The sequence below is a fragment of the Poromitra crassiceps genome, assembly GCF_964638095.1.
Source record: "Poromitra crassiceps genome assembly, chromosome: 11".
Classification (NCBI taxonomy): Eukaryota; Metazoa; Chordata; class Actinopteri; order Beryciformes; family Melamphaidae; genus Poromitra; species Poromitra crassiceps.
Window position 1 is genome coordinate 37,671,097 of NC_139643.1, and position 23,734 is coordinate 37,694,830.

Genomic DNA, 23,734 nt, shown 5'->3' on the forward strand with positions numbered 1-23,734 from the left:
GTTCAGAGATACACTAGTTTTGGGGAATTTGACATTTATTGCCACTTTCCCCAGAGTCAGAAACAAATAAATGCCTTCAGACAGACCTTATTGTATTGTGTATTGTATTTGGTGCAGTCTGAGGTATGTCAAACAGCAATATCAGGCCATAGACTCTATGGTATCAAATAACAGAATCATGATTCCATAGGCATTCAGGAATTGAGCGAGGGGGGGCTCCTTTTTCCAAGCTTTGTCTCGGGGGATGCCCAGAGTCTCAGACTTTGAAAACCCCTGGGATAGAGTATGCGCCTGCATGTGTGTGGGCTTTCGTGGGCATATATTTGGTGTATTTGTTTCAGAAAGACAAGGGTGCGAGTACTACATCTAACCAGCAGAGTTAGTCTCCAGTGCAAGGATCCGAATCCAAAGGGGAGCTGCCAGCAGCACTGCCACTGACTGGCAGGTTTGGACCTGACCAGACGGGCATCTCCGTATGCTTAAGATGCTTTTCAATTGCTTTTAATATAAGCAGGAGTAGCCACCTACAGTAGTGTGCCAGAGCAGCACCAGAGGCTGTGTAGCGTCAGTGTGTGAGACTGTAGCTTATGGTGAGGACTGTAGTCGTACAGTATGAACGGTGTCAGTCAGTTTTTGTTGGCTTCAGCTGGCTGTTCTACAGTCGGCCCTCAACCCCAGCCGACTCCTACTTGAGGCTGGTCTGCTTTGGCAGCCTGGTGGCCAGCAACAGTTCGGACTCCTCCTGGGGCCCAGGGCCTTTCATAGCCATACTGGCCCCCACCATGGCGGGGTAACTCCTGTTCCTCCTTATTCCGTCGGTCCCGAAAGGGGAGCCGGATCTCCGCAGCCCGCCCAGGGGACCCAGCATGGGGCCGGGACTCGCGGCTCTGCCCCCCGGAGCTCCGGCCACGCCCAGCCGTTTGACCTTGTCCACCAGGTTGAGGTTGTGGACGGTCACGCTGACGTCTGTCTGGCACTCGCAGTCCCTCGCCCGCTGCCTGCCCCGCAGCCCGCCCGTCACCTCCTTCAGGATGGAGCGAGCGGGCTTGGAGGTCAGGAAGTTGTCGTAGGAGGGGCTCTTGAAGTCGAAGCCCGCGGGGTCGTCTGCGCCCCCGCCGGGTGGCGCGGCCGGGACTCCCTGCCCCCCCGTGGGGGAGTTGGGAGGCGTGGAGGGGCGCATGGGGCCGGGGTGTGGGGCTCGCTGAGGGGCGATGGAGGTGCTGAACAAGACCCCTCTGCTGCCCTGGCTGTAGTCCAGGCCCTGGCTCTGGTGATACATGGCTGCTGAGATCCCTCGCTCCTGCAGGAGGCGCACTAAGCCCAGGGAGGTGCTGGTGGTGCGTGTTGCATCTCTGCACCAGAAAACAGGACAAATCAGTGATCAGGCATTGGAAATGGGAGTCAATTATATCATGTTGGCTTGTACTGTAAAACTGCAAATAATATCCAGGTGATATCATCTATATTTGAGTCATGATACAAGTGGGGTGATCTGCTTCCTTCTGCCTTTGTCCAAGTATCGACGCTTGATTCCTGAAACAAGCGAAACTTTATCGGAAAATTATCTCACCCAAATGGCAGATTTCTTTTCAAGATAGTAACTAAATATGAGATACATGACTTGTTAGGATAGACATTTTTTTGCAGTGAAACAGTAACATGTTCAACTAATTTCCCCAGCTGCCAAGTACATAGAATATTTCATAGAATATATGGTGAATGTTGGAGTTGCTGGCGTGCCTGAGGTTGGTGGAGGATTCGGAGGGCCTGAGGCCGAGGCGGCGGGGGTTGCCGGGCGTGGTGGCCGGGGTGGACAACAGAGTGCTGGTCATCACGCAGGAAGACGTGGCTGGACCTGCGTTAGAACTGGAGGGAAAGAAGGAGAGAAACCGCAAACGGTGAAAAGACACTCCTCATTGATTCCTCTTAGCGATGTAAACTTAAACTGCACTTTCCCGATAACTCGTCATTCATTAACGCTTCCTTAGCTCAGAGGGAGTCTGACGTGCACAAGCGTTATTGTCTCTTGAATCACCATCACCGCAGGCATTCATTATTTAGCACCCTCCCACTTGGTCTAGCAGACAGTTGATTGAATGTTGCTTGGAGGCCATCCACCTCACAGACTGCTGCTTTGTTCTGATTTGTCCCCCGAGATGTGGCCAAAATCTGACTGAGTGAGCGTTTAGCTTCTCAAAGCACTGCATAAGCACGCTAAGCCGCAAGAAACATGATCAAAAGCTAATTTCAGAAGCTTTTATTGTGAAACGCATGCAAGTGAGAAGTAGATGTGCATCTCTATGGGTAACAGAGAGGAACAAACACCCACCCCCGGCAATTAAATCAACTCAATGAGATAACAAGAACCTTTGAGGCCATTTCTTCACCAGCAGCAGGTCAGTGATGGTGCCTACCTGGGTGTGACCCTGGTCTGCTCGTCGGTTGGGTGGAGGATCCGGCAGGTCGTGAAGGTGTAAGTGGAGCTGGTGTGGGCCATGCATTTACCTGGGTAGTACGCAGCTGTAAATCACACAAACAAACAAACACACGCACACATGCGCGCGCAAACACACACATGCATGCACGCACGCACGCACGCACGCACATACACACACACACACACACACACACACACACACACACACACACACACACACACACACACACACACACACACACACACAGTCACACACACAGTCATGATGGGGGTTAGGGGTTCAGGGTTTAGGTTACATAGCCTGTAGATATGCTGCAAATAGGCAAGTGACACTTTGAACTTCTTTTTGTCACCTGATACTGTAGTGGGATATCAACACTGGACTATCCAAATAAAGTGTTGAAGGGGACCTATTCTGCTTTTCCATATTTTGTGATGGATGTTCATATTAAATGTGGCCAAAGTTTCAAATAAGGAGGTAAAGGTATGTGAACGTTATCCCCATTAGCAGAAATTGCAGGATTTCGACTGCTCTGAACGAGAGGTTACGAGAGTTGAAGAAGAACACGGGGTCTAGATGATGTCAGATAGACCCTGATTCTCTGGAGTCACAGAATAAAACAATAATAAATATAGAACTGGAGATCAGCTTGATTTTTTTTTTAATAATTTATTAATAATATTAGCTTCCTCCGCTCCTATCCCTTGCCCTTTCCATTGGGCTTCAGTCTACTGTAATGTTACTGTAATGTTAATGTTTCACCTCAACCAAAGCAGCTCTGACTCACCCAGGGCGTCGGTGTTGCTGAGATGTGGCGAAGCGGACGCTGTGGCGGGAGAGAGCGGGGCGAAGCTGGGCGGGGGTTGCCCCGGGTTGGGGTCTGCGGGGGTGGGGGGCACGGCCGGGGAGTTGGAGGCCGAGGAGGTGGGCAGGCTCTGGAAGTACTGCTCCCCCGGCTCGTCCTCCTCGAAGCCGCCCCATGGATACACCTGCAGACACGGCAGGAGAGGCACCGTTTAGAGAGCTGCCACATACAGTGCATGGAGTCCAGAGCACTACTGCACATCATACACTGACCACTCATAAGTGCGATGGTGATGCATTACAGAAATATTAGTACCCCCTCCCATGGCCTGCGAGGAGGAGGGGGGGGGAGACTCTAAACCAGTTTGACGTATTGAATTATCCAAAACCTATATCCCATCTCCCAAATCATTGTCTTCTCACGCCAAGCTAGCGAGAAATGGTAGAAAAGTAGAGGTTCTACTTGAGTCTCACAACGTTGATTTTATTGAGGAAAAATATTACAAGAACATGTGGACATCAGCCCTCTTTGGTTTCCCTGGTCATTCATAGGAGAACTACGTTATCCTGATTTTTGAAGGTTAAAGAGGAGGCACCCCCCGAATTTTGGTGTAAAATGAAAAAGTAACAAGTAGCGCAACAGATTACCGCTGCCAGGGAGGAGTGATAACATTATTCTTGCAATGACTAACGATAAATCAGTAATATATTACTTGTTATGAGTAATGGAAGCAACACAGTCATCAACCGACGCACGCACGCACGCACGCACACACACCTGCTCCAGCTCTAGTTCCAGGGGTCTGTAGCCCTTTGGCACGACTCCTGGCCTGGCGTCGAGGATCACGCCCAAGTGAGGCTGCGCTAGCTGCTGCCAGTGGTGCAGGGTGGCTGAGCCTGGGGGAAACACACCAATACAACTGCTATGTAGCAACACCATCAAAAACACACTGATGATGATTGTATGAAGGAATACTTTGAGATTTAGAATTTTAGCTGGTCATTTTTTCATCATCAGACATTTGCTTATACATTTGCTTATTTTTGCTTTGTTTCCCTGAAAGAGCTTGTTAGCATTCCTCACTTACAGTTAGCAGTAAGCTAGCTAGCTGTGACTTATGGTTTTAGTTAGGAATGCTAATTTTTAAACTCACATGTGATAATCAGAATCCAAATGATGTTTTTCATCAAATGCAATCAATGCTTAGGAATTTGTGACATCGGTGCAGGGTATATCGACCCCTAATGCAATGATGGAGATAGGCTATATGCCAGCATGGTACAGGCCAGGGACAACATGACCTCATATTGTAGGACAATAGACATCAGCTTATGTGACACGTGTAACAAAATAACCATTCAAAGTATCCCTTTGATACTAGTAACTAATTTGTAACGTCTATCTAATAAACACAACTGTGATGAACAAGTGGAGAGACAGAATATAGAATGACCTTAGTGATCAGGATGAACGGAGGTGAGAAGAAAACCCACACAGACAGATACTGGAAGGTGACAAGCAAGCAGAAGTAAATTAAATTAGAATGAGAAAATGTTTTATTGGTAAGCCACACTGAACTGAAATAGAGATAGTAAGTATTAACAGAAGTGAACAAAGAAAAATCACATAAATAAATACAAACAGGAGGGGACAGCCAAATGTAAAGAAATACAGACAGAAAAGACAGAATATAGAATAAATTATACAAATACACAAATATAAGTAATAGGAGGATGTCTCCATACACATCATGGAGAGTAATGGTTACAAAGATAACACAACAATGAATAGGAATGCTGTCAAATGCAGTACTGATTACGACCAGCAGACGTCACTGCAGCACAGACAAACAATACCCATACAGCAATAACTTTAAAACTGGATCCTACATCCTAATGTCTCCATGGGGAAATTATCTCTCCACATGCCCCATAGAGAGATTAAGTATTATGTTCAAATTTCACAAGGGAGTTGCTGAATTTTGCCCATAATCTGCATGTGAGTGCATGACTACAACCAACCTCTAGGCTGTGTGTCTTTGTAATAGGCCCGCGGAGACTTGTGATGGTGCATGAGAGACCAGCAGAGACAGTTGAAGAGCACGAGCGACAGAGGCCTGTCTTCCCTCTCCCTCCCTCCCGTCACCCCCCTGACCCACCTCCGCCCTCTCTCCCTCTCCACCCTGGCGCCGCTCTTCCTCGCCCAGTCCCACCCTCCCTCTGCCTCTCCGGCGTCCGCCTCTCCCTCATCTCCTCACCTTCCAGCGGCTTGACGATCTGGAGCTTGTCGGGGAGGTAGGGCCCTCTGGTGGCCCACAGGTGGACGCTCCCCAGGGACATGATGCTGTCGGACGGGGTGAGGCCGCCGCCCCCCAAGCTGTCCAGGAGCCCCCCATGACCCCCCCGCCTGCGCTCCTCCTCGAAGAAGCGGCGCTCGCTCAGGTTGTTCTGCCGACGCAGAGACAGGCGGCGCAGGGCCAGCCGCAGGTCCTCGGCCCCGCCCACCTTCTTCTCACGATTGTCCGCGCTGCTGCCAGAGCAGAGATGAGACAAAAAGGGGCAAAAACTTTGAGAAAAATGCATACCATTTAATAATTTGTGATCATTAGGTGTTCATCTGGCATATTTTCTAAGATCTGGTGCCTTTCTATATGTGGAAAAGTTACAATTCCTATTTATTCTAAAATGAATATACACTGCTGTATCCTGTGATGTAACTTATTGTGGTCATGTACTGCATCCTCTTTACTTGTATTAGCTACAGCATGTAAATACTGTTGATACCAGGCTATTTTTAGTGTCATTTTTCAGCTTTTTATGTATTTTCACCCACTTTCATACACGTTTTTTCAAGTACATTTCATACAAACTGAGTTTGCTCAAGTCTCACACACAAAACTATCTTCAATACATATTTAAAGCTATAATATAATGACGGTCTGTTACATTCAAACTGTTGTCAAATAAGTTCCCACAACGCTGATCAAGCCTATCACCACCAGATTACTCTCTGTATTCCACAGTAGGACCAGACATTCCCGCGCCACGCACCAAAGACTTCCTGTTTCCGGATAGCCTTCTGCTAACTTGAATTGGAATAAATAATTCAGTTGTGCAGCTCTTCTAGACCTTCCGAATGTTATTGGACCCAATGTATCAAATTCTGAAGTGAAAGTCAGTGAAGTCATTTCGCGGAGCGTGATGTTCAAAACTATTTATCTACTGGTTTACAGCCCTGATGGAGTCGGCTATGGTGGAGCTATGACAAATGCTGCATTCACGTGCTGCTCGGATTGTCCCATTTCCCGAGTTGGGAAGTCGTTCTTCCTCGGTGTGTTCATGAGCTTTTAAGTCGTAATGTGGAAACAACGTGGACGCTACAAAGAAGATGCGTTGTCTTTTATTGCTCTGAGCGTTTAAACAACACTTTGAAGCTGTTTCCAGTTTTTGCGTGACAACAAAGAGCAGAGGAGACGATCCGGATCTCATTTTCTTGACACCACATGAATGCAGCACACGTACTCTCACTGCCAGAAGCGCCAGAAGGGGGCAGACAAACTACAAAAGTTCCAGCTTTAAAACTCTTCTCCAGTTTGGTCTTATTGATCCTGACTCTCCTCACCTATCCTGATTGCATGCCGTCTCCATCAGGATGCTCTGGGTCCGGTTGTCAAGGGCAATGTTGTCTCCACTGAAGCTGCCCTCATACAGGGGCGTGGCCACGCCGCTGGACTGGGGCGACGTACGAGACGACACAGACTGGTTGGAGCCGGGGATGTTGGCGTTGGACGGGGTCAGCGAGCGCTGCCGCACCGTCTGATTGATGTTCTTGACCGTCTGGAACACGCGCTTGCGGTGGGTCCTGCACACATCCACACACAACATTGCAATACATTGACAGACAGCATATTGTTAGTGTTGGTAACAACGTATTCTTACTCGTTTCTTCGATTTTCCTCCAATGTTTCAAAACCGGATTGGATTTTTATTTTTGCAAACATCTCTTTTGATTTTTTGGGGGGAATGGGGTTTATGCAAGACAGTGAAGACAGATCAGAGCGTTCGGGAGTTGCATGAAAAACGTAGTCCGTACTTCTGTTCCTCGCACTCTGGGTCGTCCAGGCTCAGCTCCTTCCTCATCGTTCCCTCGATCTCAGCTGCCAGAGAATCCTGCAACACACACATTCGTGCATAGCTGCCTACATTAGGCTGCCTGTGAAACATTTCTGTGGTATTGGGAGGATGGGAGGGTGCTTTTCCCGATACCCCACAACATTCCCGATTCCCGATTTTTCGAAAAATGCTGGCGCCACCCTATCACAAAACGCTACCTTATCTGTAATGGGGAGACTCATGGGTACCCAGTGAACCCATATTAATTCAGATATTTTTTGAGCCAAAATCTAGCCTGAGAGACTGTGTAATCGGGAGCACAGCGGGAGAAAGGGTTAAAAATAGGGCGATTCCTGAGAAAATCGGGAGTGTTGGCAGGAATGCGTTCATGTTGAAGACGAGGAAATAACAATCGCTCACCATGGGGTACAGCCCCAGAGGGTGGTAGCGTCTGGGCGTCCCTGCAGGAAAGTGTTTGTTCCTCAGGTTCTTCAGCTCCTCCTGGGCTTCATGCAGCATTTCTATACACTCCAAGTACTTCTCATCCAACTCCTGGAGCTATAGACAAACACCACAGATGTTAAGCATGTGGAGTTTGTATATTGTCACGATAACCAACATTCCAAAACCACTTCAATACTGTTGGAGGAGGAGGAGGATTGCTACACACAAGAAAGATGGACCCTTCAACAAAACCTGGAACAGAACAGGATTAAGGATTCATATCACTTTTTTCTCATAACTCTGGAAATGTCATCTATAATAATATCTTGAAATATTTGCAAAGAGCTGGTCACATAAATAGGATTTAATTTAAACTCTTAAAACCAAGGACACAAAATGAACAGTTGGTGGCGGTAATGCCCCGTTGAGGAAGAAGAAGAAGAAGAAGAAGAAGAAGAAGAAGAAGAAGAAGAAGAAGAAGAAGAAGAAGAAGGAGAAGAAGAAGCTCAGTGGCTAGCACTGTTGCCTCACAGCAAGAAGGTTCTGCGTTCGAACCCTAGGAAGGTTCCCAGTAGAGGATGGGTCAACCGCTCCAAGGAACAGCAGGTTGAAATGAGCTGTTTGCACTGGCATTTTTCATGAATGTGCATTGTCCCTCAAATAAATAAAGAAGAAGAATTGAAAACATGGCGACCTAACCGGTGCCAGGAGGGAAATATACAACTACTTTACTCACTGAACCAACATAGACATTCAAACTCCTGTGCGGAAGTTGCAACAAAGCTGTGGTAACAATTGTTTTCTTTGCCGTAGTATCTTAGCAGTATCAGATTTTTCAATATGAAACTTTGCATTGGTATTGAAGTGAGAAGTCTGCTATGGTGACAACACTGTAAGGGATATACTGTACACACTATGTGCTTGCAGTGAATAAGGTGGAGATGTGCAGAATGAACTGACAGACTACTAGCAGGGAGATGTGAGCTGGAGGGTTTAGGGTGGGCTGACTGTCACCTCGGCTGTGAGCTGCCGCTGGGCGTCTTTGGCTGCCAGTAGGTGCTGAGAGAGCTCCTCATTCTCCACCGCATACTGGACACACACACACACACACACACACACACACACAGACACAGACACACATGCACGCGCACACACACACACACACACACACACACACACACACAGACACGCACGCACGCATGCACACACGCACGCACACGCAGACACACACACACTTTGATTAGCAAATTGAACAGAACGACTGTAGTTTATGAAGCAGAGGTTAAACGACTTGCATGTGACTGTGTGTGTGTGTGTGTGTGTGTGTGTGTGTGTGTGTGTGTGTGTGTGTGTGTGTGTGTGTGTGTGTGTGTGTGTGTGTGCGCGTGTGCGTGTGTGTGTGCGTGTGCGTGTGTATGTGCACTCTCACAGATTTGGCTTTCTTTTGAAGGTCCACTATCTGAGAGAGAAGGTGTGTGATCTCCTCCTGCTGCCGGCAGGCGTCCTCTGTCTTGCGAGCCAGCTCCTCCGCAATGGTGGAGATCTGGAGACTGGACAACCCTGAGCAAGAGAGAGAGAGAGAGAGAGATCAAAACCACACACACACACACACACACACACACACACACACACACACACACACACATAAACTCAAAAATAGAACAGAGAGAGAGATGAGAACTTACTGAGTTCCTTAACACAGTCATTGACCAGCTGCTGCTCCTTCTCCTCGTAGGTTTCAGTCTCTGTCTTCAGATAGTTGGCCTGCACACACGCACACGCACGCACGCACGCACGCACGCACGCACGCACACACACACACACACACACACACACACACACACACACACACACACACACACACACACACACACACACACACACACACACACACACACAAACATCAAACTAAGAGTTCTGAGTTCTGGCCCTCAGTTCAGTTTTAATTTGCAAATTAAAGGGGATGTGCTGTGATTAGCATTTTACAACATCAACAATATATCATTGTCAAAATCATTGTGATACCTTAGTATAATTACTGTCAACAAAAAATGAGAGCATGGAGACGAATTAGTAGGCTGGAAATCACAAGACTGTTACTGTTAGTGCTAATATATCTCAGATCTCAACACTGTTACTGCTAAGATATCTCAGATCTCAACACTGTTACTGTTACTGCTAAGATATCTCAGATCTCAACACTGTTACTGTTACTGCTAATATATCTCAGATCTCAACACTGTTACTGTTAGTGCTAATATATCTCAGATCTCAACACTGTTACTGTTACTGCTAATACATGTATATCTCAGATCTCAACACTGTTACTGTTAGTGCTAATATATCTCAGATCTCAACACTGTTACTGTTACTGCTAATATATCTCAGATCTCAACACTGTTACTGTTACTGCTAATACATGTATATCTCAGATCTCAACACTGTTACTGTTAGTGCTAATATATCTCAGATCTCAACACTGTTACTGTTAGTGCTAATATATCTCAGATCTCAACACTGTTACTGTTAGTGCTAATATATATCAGATTACAACATTGTTACTGTTACTGTTAAGATATCTCAGATCTCAACACTGTTACTGTTAGTGCTAATATATATCAGATTACAACATTGTTACTGTTACTGCTAAGATATCTCAGATCACAACACTGTTACTGTTACTGCTAAGATATCTCAGATCACAACACTGTTACTGTTACTGCTAAGATATCTCAGATCTCAACACTGTTACTGTTAGTGCTAATATATCTCAGATCTCAACACTGTTACTGTTAGTGCTAATATATCTCAGATCACAACACTGTTACTGTTAGTGCTAATATATCTCAGATCACAACACTGTTACTGTTACTGCTAAGATATCTCAGATCTCAACACTGTTACTGTTAGTGCTAATATATCTCAGATCTCAACACTGTTACTGTTAGTGCTAATATATCTCAGATCTCAACACTGTTACTGTTACTGCTAATATATCTCAGATCTCAACACTGTTACTGTTACTGCTAATATATCTCAGATCTCAACACTGTTACTGTTACTGCTAATATATCTCAGATCTCAACACTGTTACTGTTACTGCTAATACATGTATATCTCAGATCTCAACACTGTTACTGTTAGTGCTAATATATCTCAGATCTCAACACTGTTACTGTTAGTGCTAATATATCTCAGATCTCAACACTGTTACTGTTAGTGCTAATATATCTCAGATCTCAACACTGTTACTGTTACTGCTAATATATCTCAGATCTCAACACTGTTACTGTTAGTGCTAATATATCTCAGATCTCAACACTGTTACTTTTACTGCTAATATATCTCAGATCTCAACACTGTTACTGTTAGTGCTAATATATCTCAGATCTCTCCTTAACCCCCTCGCTTCCTCATCATCATGATTCTTGGGACAGTTAACATTTGCATTGTGCCTGCCAGTATATTCTTAGGGTGCTTTCTCACTGGCGCCCGGTACCGTTCCCGAGATCATTTTTCCCCAAATTGACCCCAGTTTTGGAACATTTGACGAGTGTGAACGTTGCGTTCCGTTCCGTTGCGCGCCCGGGCGCGCAACAGGGAACCATGACAGGATCCACTTGAAAAGGTGGTCTGCATGGGGAGCGCTTTGGCGTGCCCCGGGCACGGAACACTTGCGAGTGTGAAAGCCAACCGTTCCGAACCACATAGACAACAAACGGGCGAGGATAAACTCCAGGCATAGTTGATGATGCAAGTGCACTCTGTTCCGTTTCCGAGGGCGGGAGAAATGTTAAATGTGAAAGCTGACGAGCGGGGGAGAGGGGAGGGGGGGCAATCGTTCCCGGGTGAGGAACGGAACAGAACGAAAGCAATCGTTCCCAGTGAGAAAGCAGCCTTAGTATCCTCAGAGTATCCTACTTTGTGCGCGCGTGTGCATGTTTGTGTGTGTGTGTGTGTGTGTGTGTGTGTGTGTGTGTGTGTGTGTGTGTGTAAATACCTCTGAGCGGAGTGACAGGTTCTCCTCTTGCAGCTCTCTGAGTTTCATCTGGAGTGTGTCGGGTCCAAAGCCTCCTGCAGCTTTACTCTTCTTACCCCTACATGGAGAGAGAGGCCAAAATGTGTCACCAGTCAGAACCTCCACGCTTCCACTGGATGTTCAGCCCGAGTGAGTACAAGGTTCAACTATGTTAAGATGGATGCACATTCTTTGCAGTGTCCTAGTTGTATGAGAATCTATGCTCTATCTATTATGATATACTGAGGCTGTTATTGATTAGTTACACTGCATCCCAAAACTAAAGGTGGGAACGTCAAATAGACAGGGCAAAGTATTTAAAGATGGGAGCAGTGATACGGAGGAAACCAAACCAGAGATTGGATGCTAACGTTGGGGAGCTGCTGGACTCGTCCTCGCTCTCCTCAGCTGCGATGGTGTAAAACTGCAGCAGCTCGTCCTTCAGGTTCAGCTCATGGTGCAGCTGGGCCACCTGGGAAACAACACATCACCCGTTTGACCCGTGTGACCCGTTTGGACAAAATCAGCCCCTTTGTGTAGAAATGTGATTTTATGAGAGAAAAGATGGATTTTGGCTTTGCTTTCATTCTGTGTAAAGATTATTTTGAAATGTGAACGCTAAATATAGTTTTGAAGCTCATAAATGTAAGGTGACAAGCAGAACTAGCTTGCTTTGTCCAAATGTGAGGCCATTTTTCCTCAAAAACATAGTTTGGAAACAGTCAAGAGATAAAGTGATGCATCTCTCTTAATCTTTGGAGTACAAAGAGAGCTTACATTCTCCTCAAAATGTGTTTTGGGGTCAATGTATTGTCAGAGTAGGTCACATATTCACTGCTGTGTGTGTGTGTGTGTGTGTGTGTGTGTGTGTGTGTGTGTGTGTGTGTGTGTGTGTGTGTGTGTGTGTGTGTGTGTGTGTGTGTGTGTGTGTGTGTGTGTGTGTGTGTGTACACACACACCTCCTCTGCGATTTGTCCCACTTGTTCCTCCAGGTAGTCATTCTGCTCAGTCAGAGTTCTGTTCTTCTTCAGCAACGATTGGCCGATCCTGGCAGCCAACTCCACATCTCTCTCTTTCTATTGGAGGGGAGGAGAGGAGAGGAGAGCAGGAGAGAAGAGGAGAAGAGAAGAGAAGAGAGGAGGGGAGAGGGGGAGGAGAGAAGAGAGAAGAGGAGAAGAGAGGAGGGGAAGGGAGGGGAGAGGACAGGAGAGGATGTTACTTGTGTCATTTGTCACTCCCTGCATCCACACGAGACACTGGAATTTAATTAGGCTAAATAGGGCAAATCTAGAGCATCTAAATAATAATTATTATTATTATTATATTTTATTATTATTATTATTATTATTATTTACAGTGCAAATGCAGGTGCACCTGCATGCACATGATCCAAAAATCTAAACCTGTATTAGTGCAAAACATCAACATAGGTTGAGGCCACGTCTCGTCATAGACGCTGGTTTAGCTGGCTCAGCCTGGCTGGGGGCGTGGTCAGGGTGGGGTAAAAACCCCTGTTCTATCCATTCAGCAAAGTTAGAATTTAGCTGATAGCCCAGCCCAGGCAGACACGATCGGGGATTTAACCACCGCAGTAAACGCACATCTGAGCAGACGTCTTGTGTTCTAATCTAGAACCCCCAAACCTGTAGTTTAGAGCCGCAGCACCGTCTTTTGGTGAGTCAGCCCATGAGATATATGGGCGGTTTTACCCCACTCGCGCGCCAGCCATGTAACATTTTGTGGGCGTTCCCAGACATGCGGACTGTCTCTATAGGTTTCCCCTTGGCATCGAATGCTGTAGGAGGGCACTGCAGCACACGGCCCAGCTTTAAAAGTGTTTCTTTGGTGCAGATCAACACACTCACTTTTTTCAATAGACGTTTCAATAGCACATTGTCTTCTTCAGAGTGCTGTGCTGTCAAAACATCAGTCAAGACTTTTCAAAACGACCTGTGTGCTCCAGTGCACTCCTATTTGAGGCTGCTGTGTTCCTGACCTGTGAGCACTGGCCCTCATCTGCTGAACTGGTTTAGCGCGTGAACTGTCTCAAGATAAATGACTGCAAAAGCAGGAGAAAAAGCAACCATAAAAGCCATGTTGGGTTGCAAAGGGAGAAGTGCCAAATGTTGTGAATCTAGAAGTGACCTTATTATGTTCCATAAGCCATTCTCTCCCCGATCCAAAGAGAGGAGAGAGGATGTCTTGAAAGCTTCGGAGCATCGCAATTAGTGCAGCTTTAAATTACACTGGTAGACTAGACAGAGAGAGATGATCTCACCTCCTCCAACAGACGTGTGACAGCATCGATGTCATTGTAGGTCTTCGTCATCTGGCCCACTCTGTCTGCGCATAGCACTGTGGGAGATGACACACACACACACACACGCACGCACGCACACACACACACACACACACACACACACACACACACACACGCACACGCACACGCACACACACACACACACATTCGCACGCACACACAGCCACATTATATAATACAGTGATGATGGCGGGGGCATGTTTAGCATGTAACACTTCCATGACCAGTGATATAATGTTAGTTTATATGAGAGAGCAGGGTGACATGTAAGGCACAATCGCACATACAGTAGTAGTTAGTTAGTTAGCCTCGATGGCCTTGAGGTTGTTATTGACATCAGAGCTAATCGATGATGCACAGGGCCAGGCCATCGGTTACACTGTTAAAGCCGTGTAGTCCAGTGAGCATGGGCCTATTTCACGTTACACCCAAAGCAGCCATTTTGTGTCGAAAAGGCAGGAAGTAACACACACAATATAAAAAATGATGGGTCCATGCACTGACATGAATTGTGTGTATATAATTTGTGTGACTGTTACTGTCAGTGTCACTTTTACTGTGTCACACTTCTAATCGGCTGCAGGCATTATGCACATTTTAGCATAATCCACAGAAAGAGGGGAATCCTGACCTGGAAATGTCAGATAGGACTTCAGTCTACTGTCTGCACTAAGGCTTTCACAGACTAGTCCACTATCAAAACCACTAGTCGACACTGTGCATCATAGTCGACTAATCGCTCATCTGTGGTTTTAGTAATATAAACAATAAATTAATTAATGAATAAGTAAATAAATAAATAAATAAATTGAACATAGATTTATTTGAACAATCATTTTCTATGTTATGCCATGTTAAACAAACAGAATTGAAGGTATTTAGTGAGGGGAAGACCGGTGTCTATGTTGTTAACTGCAGTCAAATAGTCGCTTTAGCGGCTCATTTGTAAACAGCCTCTCAGAGCCAATCAGGACTCTTCATACCGCCACATACCACCAGGTTGGTCCCGCCTACATTATTTAACCCTTTACTGGCTGTTTGTTTTTACTGGCTCCCGCGACTAGTCGACAACTCCTAAAATGCAGTAGTCGTGAATGCCCTATTGTACACAAGTGATATCAGAGCTAACGACAGAAATTATTAATGCCATAACCTGGCCAGCAACAACAGCGAACACATATTTAAATCACATTAATGCACGTCTCTCTCCTCTTTTCTGTCCCCTTTGACAAATCAAAAGCGTTATTATATTACCGTCCTTGCCCTCCTCACAGTCGTCCATCTTGCACCTGTCCCTCCTTAATCTGTCCACCCTGCTGCTGCTCTGGCTGTCCATCTCTCCTCCGGTTAGTCCCAACAACACCGATCCCTTCACTCGCTCCTTCCTCACGCCCACTGCTCAGCTACTGTGGAGCCAACCGGCCCAGAGACCCAAGTAAGTACCCTCCTCCCACACGGACGCCCTAACCCACGCCATGCACACCAGAGAGCGGGAGAGGGAGAGAGGGGGGGGGGGGGGGGGAGAGCGAGAGAGAGGCAGAGAGAGAGAGAGAGGGAGAGAGAGGGGGGAGAGAGAGGGAGAGGTAGAGAGAGAGGGGGGGGAGAGAGATGGGGGGAGAGAGAGAGGGAGAGAGAGGAGGGGGAGAGAGAGAGAGGGGGGAGAGAGAGGGGGGGAAGAGAGGAGAGACAGGGAGAGGGAGAGAGAGGGAGAGAGAGAGAGGGAGGGGGGGAGTGTGTATGTGTTTTGGAACAACTCTGTTGCTGCTGAGTTGGAGGCTGAAGCCGCGTTTCCGATTGGACGGGACAGGATTTAGGATGGCAGTGGGAGCCCGGTTTATAAGTACTGACAGAACACCCACGCCTCTCCTTTGGCTTTCACCTTCCTTTCTTCCATTCTCTCACTCCCTCTCTCTCTCTCTCTCTTTCTTTCTCTCTCTCTCTCTTTCTCTCTTCCTCTACAGTATCTGCAAGCCACTGAGCATCTATCTGCCTCCAGCAACTGTTACCATGGTGATGCTCATCTACAAATCCCTGACGCACACTATTACACACACACACACACACACACACACACACACACACACACACACACACACACACACACACACACACACACACACAGAAAACAAAAGACTGGGAACCAATTATCTGACTTCCTATAATACAGTGACTCTGTCCCTCCTACTTTAGTAGGTTGCACGCAGTACAGTTTTCACTGCAACACTCGCACACAATACAGTAAACGGTTTTGGTCAATTTACACACAATTTACAGTAACAACGACACAATGTGAAGTAGGGCTGGGCAATTAATATATCGATATTATATCCATATCGTGATTTGAGATGACAGTAGATATGGCATCAGTGTTGTCTTAAAGGCTGCAGTAAAGTGAAGCCTGAACTTACCAGACTGTTCTAGCTGTTCTATTATTTGCCTTACCCACTGAGTCATTACTGATGCTTATTTCAAAAATCAAAAATCTCATTGTGTAAATATTTTTTGAAAGCACCAATAGTCATCCCTGTACAATATTGTCGCAATATCGATATCGAGGTATTTGGTCCAAGAAAAATATTGTGATATTTGATTTTGTCCATATCGCCCACGCCGTAGAACTGCTCCTAGTTCTAGGAAGGTTCCTAGTAGAGGATGGGTCAAATGCAGAGGCTGAATTTCCCCAAGGGGATAAATAAAGGATAACTTAACTTAACTTAACTAACTTAACTTAATGTGAAGCCATTTCAAACAGCCAACAAATTAGCACACAGTGGACACAAGAGCCTACAGCAGACTCACAGAAGACACAAGAGCCTACAGCAGACTCACAGAAGACACAAGAGCCTACAGCGGACTCACAGAAGTATTTGAGAGTCTCCTCGATCTGCTCGGTGGTCAGGTCCAGCGGGGCGTCCGGGGCGAGCACGGGCGTGTGCAGCCAGTCATCCAGCTCGTAGCCATACACCGTGTCGGCCCGCAGCCGGTACACCGGCAGCTGCTCCTCCAACAGACTGATGATCTCAAACTCCGGCAGGTCAGTGCTGTTGCACACATCTGAGCGAGGGAGAGAGAGAGAGGGAGAGAGGATAGAGAGAGAGGGAGAGAGAGGGAGAGAGGATAGAGAGGGAGGCGGGAGATGAGGAACTGTGGATGTGAGGGAGATAATGTGCTGCAGCCTAGTGGTGGATTGTAGACCTTGGCTTGGTGTTTCCCCCTGAATTTGACAGTGTGGAATAGCCTGGAAAACAGCATTTTAGACCATATGGGACAGTAAATAAAATAAAATAAAAACTCTGATACTTGTATGAAATATGATCAAAATTATAATCAATTCAGATTAAAGGCTTCCCATAAGCAACCAGTATCAGCAAACTGGCATATCAGTCTAACCCTGGTATAAACTTTGATCATCTTTTCAATAGGAGATATGTCTAATGATCCTTTTCTGATTTGAGAAGAAACATTAATGAATTGGAAATTGGGTCTTAGATATAGATAAGAATTCAAGAAAGAGTATAATTTCATTACAACCATGCATACTGAAAATAATACATCAAGTAAACAAGCGCAAATTCGCAATAGTTGCGACAACAAATGTGAATTTCTGAAATGCAGGATGTCGGGGCAGCACACCCTATTCATCCTCTGCCACCCTGCATTTTGCATGTGTGCACTGCTAGCTATTCACATTATCAATGTCCAGATTAGTGTAAGCTGTATGTACACATGATCAGATTTAAAGTTGGAAGTAACAGATCTTTGTCATGTGAAAACATTGTAACTACAATTCTGGTGACTTTGGTGCTGTTTTAACTTCAGTTGCAGGGTTGCATGGTTGTTTTTCTGTGCTCTCATGAAACCCTTTCCAAACCCTCTGGATAGACACATGCCCTGCATTTATAGCCCTTTTATCCAAAGCACTTTACAATCAGTAGGTACATTCACCCATTCACACAGACATTCATACAATGATGGTGGCAAGTTACCATGCAGGGTGCTGGCTTACCATAGGGAGCAATTTGGGGTTCAGTATCTTGCACTTTGACATGCAGACTGGAGGAGGCAGGGATCGAACCACCAACCTTTTTTATCCAAAGCAATTAGCGGATGACCTGCTCTACCTCCTGAGCTACAGCCGCCAAGCCCCCGCCTCCGCCCCCGGATAGACTCTAAATTACAGTTTTATCTTAGTTTTTGAAAAGTTGACATTTTGGAAAGTTGAGGTTTTCACCCAAAGACATGTTCCAAATGTGGTTTCCTAATATCATCTGAATAACAAATCCTCAGAGATGTTCTATGCCTGTCAGGTCATCTAACCCCCCCGCCCCCCACACACACACACACACACACATGTACCTGTGATGGTCTCTGCGTCCCTGCAGTTGGGTGGGTGTGTGGGGAGCTGGCTGGGCTCGCCCTCGCTCACATACTGCTCCTCCTGACTGTGGCGCTGGCCAGGCTCGGCCTCCGGGTCGGGGTCCGGGGCCGGGGGCAGGGAGGGGGCCGGGGAGGCCAGCTTGCCTCACCTCTCACTGGGGGAGAGAATCGGGGGCCATGGGCCTCTGAAGCTGCTGCTCCACCGAGGCCGGCAGGTACACACCTGACAGCAGCCGGAGATTACAGTGACCTGGGACGAAGGTGAGAGAGGAGGAGAGAGAGAATGAACCACCATCACAAAGACACACAAAAAGGTGATGTGTTCCATCAAAATGAGTCTGATGTTGCGCTGGCGTGTTTGTGTAGAAACCTGATTTTATGAGGAAACATTACTTTTTTGCTATTTTGGGGTTTAAATAGATTTTAATCAAATAAGGCATTGGCTTTCATTCTGTGTAAAGATTATTGTGAAATGTTACCGTTAAATATAGTTTTGAAGCTCATAAAGGTAAGGTGACAAGCAGAACTAGCTTACTTGGTCATACCTTGCAGGCCTTTTTCTCAAAAACATGGTTTGGAAACACTCAACACATAAAGGGGTGCATCTCACTCAATCTTTGGAGTAGCTCACAATTTTGATATCTCCAGAAAGCTTACATTCTCCTCTTTCCAACAGTATATTCAACTCAAAATGGCTTGAGGGGGTCAATGTGACTCAAAATGATGAGATGTGTTGTTGATCTCCTCGTGTCTCTCTCTCCCTACAGCCTTTAACTCAGACTGTGGTTGTACTGGTCAGCTTCCAGGTATGAATGTGTGCGTGAATGTGAACAGGGCACTCCTGAAAAAGAGAGCATTGCTCTCAGTGAGACTCCCCCTGTATAAAAAAACAGCACTGTGCTGCCAGCTGCATAAATCACAGCACTCCTCATCTGTTGGGAAATAGATAAGAAGGCAAATAATATAACATAATATAACACTTCATTTATCCAAGTATGGGAAATTCTCTGAACGCAGGTTGTGCTACGTGTTGAAGGACAGTCTCTCCACCTCTCTCACTAATAGCAGCAGTTATAGCTAGCCACCTTGCGGGGCTCTGTGTGTGCAGTAGCGAACATGGCCAAATCCTCTCATGTGAAATTCACCTCTGTGTGAGGAGCAAGGTTAAACAGACACACTACCAGGGGAACCCAATAGAAATAGGCCCAGAGAGGAGGTGTGTGTGTGTGTTGTGTCATTAGGTATCGAAACCAAAGGTATCGAAACTTCTATCTCCAGTCAAACGATACCTGCATTTGATCTTTTTTGCACACAGATCTAGAAAAAAAACTTGTTGTATGGTTTTGCTTGCAGCCAATCACAGCAACCATTCTTCGATGTAATGCAACGTGTGATTGGCCCACTACCGCAGCAGCTACAAACCATACAGTCTGTGGTGGTGAAGTCGAGCACGGATTGTGATGGAGTTGGCAGTTCAGCGTGCCGAGATGCCAAAAAAAAAAAAAAAAAAAAAAAAATATATATATATATATATATATATATATATATATATATATATATATATAATATATATATATATATTCTTTTTTTTTCCTTCTTTTTTTTAACGATACCCAGCCCTATCTGCCTGTGTAGCTGGTGGTGGTTAGTAGGCATCATTCCTCAGACCTCAGACTAAAATCCTTCAGTTGTTGGCGAAAAGTTGACGACATTCGTCCTACAAATGGAGGCTGGCTGATGACAGTATAGTAGGGTCATCTGTGGCACTTCCGTGACCGTGGAGAGCGAAGGTCCGTTTCTCAATGGATTTGTCATCTAGGAGGGTTAATAAACAAATTTAGCCGGGGTGTATTTTTAAAAAAGGCGGGGAAAATATTTGAGAGACCAAAATCCAAAATGTCTGCCGTGGAAATGAACTTTTTAATGCTTTGACCTACAATGATGCACAATACATGGTTTCAGAGCTTATTCTGGTCAAGGAATACATATTTGGTGTTTATATAATGATTTGACTTATTTTTTTACCTTCAAATCCAAGATGGCTGCCAATTTTGAGCTCTAAAAGGCAGTTTTTTCAAAATCGTCATAGAGCCTTCATATTAGGCTTGAATGACAGGTCTTCTCATGATGAGTTGAATAATATACAGTATAAGTACACAGAAGTAATCTCTGAGGTCATTAAAGTCAATGTTTGTGTGTAAACAACAGTTGCTGATTTGCGGTTTCCCATTAAATAGGGTAGGCTACTGAGAATATGGTGTCCAGTTCATCCCATCACATTTTCATAATGAACCAAAAACAATTTTGCACTATAGCCTAACATAAAATAATATTCTGTATGCAAAGCTAGCAAGGTTAGTTGCTTGAGCTGAATTTAAAGGTCAACTCAAAACAAACAATGAAATTAACTTTGAAATTAAAACTGAATCCTAGGCTACTAAATTTCATCAGCACACAGTAAAGGAAACTTGTCTTTGAACTCAGCTGACTGTCTAGTCCTAATCCCTGTTGTGCAATGTCCCTTCTCAGTGAAGTTTTAGTTTTTGTTAAGAGTATGGACTTTTAATCTTGACCTTGTTGGTAGGCAACGGCCATTTTTCAGTCAAGCATTTTCAGATTAGCTCAGTCAGTCTGTGAAGCAGTCAGTGTCAGCACTTGCGCGAGCTCGCTTTTTCTCTAACCAATGTTAACATTACACACTTTAAGACACTTAAAGCACTATTATATAACTCGCTATTATATTACTGTTATATTATATTGCTGTTATACGCTGTTTATTTTCAAAAGCAAATGCATATGTCAGTTGACAGAAGTGTGGAGACAGATAACATTAACTTTAGCTAAAAATAATAACGTTACCTAACGTTAGCTAACACCAAATATCAATGATGACTTCTGCAAATAAAAATTGTTTTTGCTTTTGTTTTATATGTTCTTGATGGTAGAACTATCTTTAGACTAGTGAATAACGTTGATATCCTCAAACAAAGTGTCTTAAAGTGTGTAATGTTAACATTAGTTAGAGAAAAAGCGAGCTCGCGCAAGTGCTGACACTGACTGCTTCACAGATTGACTGAGCTAATCTGAAAATGCTTGACTGAAAAAGGGCCGTTGCCTACCAACAAGGTCAAAATTAAAAGTCCATACTCTTAACAAAAACTAAAACTTCACTGAAAAGGGACATTGCACAACAGGGATTAGGACTAGACAGTCAGCTGAGTTCAAAGACAAGTTTCCTTTACTGTGTGCTGATGAAATTTAGTAGCCTAGGATTCAGTTTTAATTTCAAAGTTAATTTCATTGTTTGTTTTGAGTTGACCTTTAAATTCAGCTCAAGCAACTAACCTTGCTAGCTTTGCATACAGAATACTATTTTATGTTAGGCTATAGTGCAAAATTGTTTTTGGTTCATTATGAAAATGTGATGGGATGAACTGGACACCATGGGCTCTATTCTCCCACAGGCCATCGGCGCTATTACGGGCCTTAACCGCAAAAAAACGTGCCTTGCGCCTGTTTCGGCAAGATAGCAATAGGCTTTAGGCTGCCAAATGCGCTTTAGGCCGAATGGGCGTGGCGCAGTCCCAAAGTGGGCGTGTCGGCGCTAAATACCAGCCTAGTGATATCTTGGGATCTGGCCTACATTTAGCGCTTTGCGCTTTTGAAAAGCAGGCCTATTCTCTGCCTTCACTGCTTCTTCTCTGTCACCCTTCTCTCTCTCTCTCTCTGAGTTCCCAGCATGCATTGTGTTTCTTCATTTCGCTACTAAATAGCCACCAAATGAGCCAAAATAGATATAAAAGGTAGTTCTAAATTAATGTGTAATGGTAACACAGCCTGCCATTGTCAACATTTCAATATTGGACCAAATAAAAAATCGAAATGAAAACACCACCCTATGTGAAACATATATGTCCTCCTGGGCATATATATACCCCTTGTCGAGTTAACGTGATTTAGAGAAGTAACAGCGGAACGCGCTTGGCATCTGCTATACTGTGATGTCCCTCCAATAACTTGGCCCTATTTCACATTTAGTTTTACAATAAAAACACATTTATGCAATGACTTGACATAATGTAGGGTATATTTATGTGCATCATCCTTCCTGCAGCAGGCGAGAGAAAATGATATCTTTCTGGACAAACTTTCACCAATCTAATAGGCTATATTTTTCTAGCTGATGCATAGAACATTATTTTCACTTTGATCTTGCTATAGTGTAGCGTATTTACATGCTTGCAGTATTGAAACTGCAGTTAGATTGGTTTGAGAAGCATAATAATATGGAATAATAGCCTATAATGCAGACAGACAGGCTGGATGAAGGGAGGGGGGGGGGGGGGCAGAGCGTTTGGCTTTCGTCTGGTTTTGCGGGATCACTGGAATTGGAGCTAAAAAGGCAAGCGTGCGATTCGTTTATTGCACTTATCCAATGAGCATGACGGTGCATAATTTTACGCCTAAAAGGCGTGGTTGTAATGCTTTGGGCTGCATCTAGCGCCAGCACGACGATATCAAGTGCGCCTTTCCACGCCCACTGCTTTGATCTGCGCCTGCCGCTCGGCCTAGAAACTGCGCCGATGCAACGATAGGGGCCCATATTCTCAGTAGCCTACCCTATTTAATGGGAAACCGCAAATCAGCAACTGTTGTTTACACACAAACATTGACTTTATTGACCTCAGAGATTACTTCTGTGTACTTATACTGTATATTATTCAACTCATCATGAGAAGACCTGTCATTCAAGCCTAATATGAAGGCTCTATGACGATTTTGAAAAAACTGCCTCAAAATTGGCAGCCATCTTGGATTTGAAGGTCAAAAATAGGTCAAATCATTATATAAACACCAAATATGTATTCCTTGACCAGAATAAGCTCTGAAACCATGTATTGTGCATCATTGTAGGTCAAAGCATTAAAAAGTTCATTTCCACAGCAGCCATTTTGGATTTTGGTCTCTCAAATATTTTCCCCGCCTTTTTTAAAAATACACCCCGGCTAAATTTGTTTATTAACCCTCCTAGATGACAAATCCATTGAGAAACGGACCTTCGCTCTCCACGGTCACGGAAGTGCCACAGATGACCCTACTAGTAAATGGGCAGGGTCATTCATGCATGCAGATAAACGCTGTATTTGGGTTAAAGGGGTGGCTGACCAAATTGGTCAGCCATGCTTTGTTTGGCCCACCATCAATTTGAAAAAATAAAAT

At 45.1% G+C, this 23,734-nt stretch overlaps 1 protein-coding gene across 1 annotated transcript; it reads right to left on the reverse strand.

Moving 5' to 3' along the window:
• Nucleotides 1-201: 201 nt before the first annotated feature.
• Nucleotides 202-18,609, reverse strand: trak1b (trafficking protein, kinesin binding 1b). The gene is made up of 18 exons (XM_083646720.1): nucleotides 18,494-18,609; nucleotides 16,997-17,191; nucleotides 14,096-14,172; nucleotides 12,777-12,893; nucleotides 12,189-12,289; nucleotides 11,800-11,896; nucleotides 9,485-9,563; nucleotides 9,229-9,359; nucleotides 8,814-8,888; nucleotides 7,776-7,913; nucleotides 7,336-7,412; nucleotides 6,865-7,104; nucleotides 5,501-5,772; nucleotides 4,021-4,139; nucleotides 3,226-3,427; nucleotides 2,415-2,520; nucleotides 1,741-1,866; nucleotides 202-1,352 (listed from the first exon to the last, which is right to left on the reverse strand). The coding sequence occupies exons 3-18, from the start codon at nucleotides 14,144-14,146 to the stop codon at nucleotides 686-688; spliced, it is 2,598 nt and encodes an 865-aa protein (XP_083502846.1). The 5' UTR covers nucleotides 14,147-14,172; nucleotides 16,997-17,191; nucleotides 18,494-18,609; the 3' UTR covers nucleotides 202-685.
• Nucleotides 18,610-23,734: the final 5,125 nt, after the last annotated feature.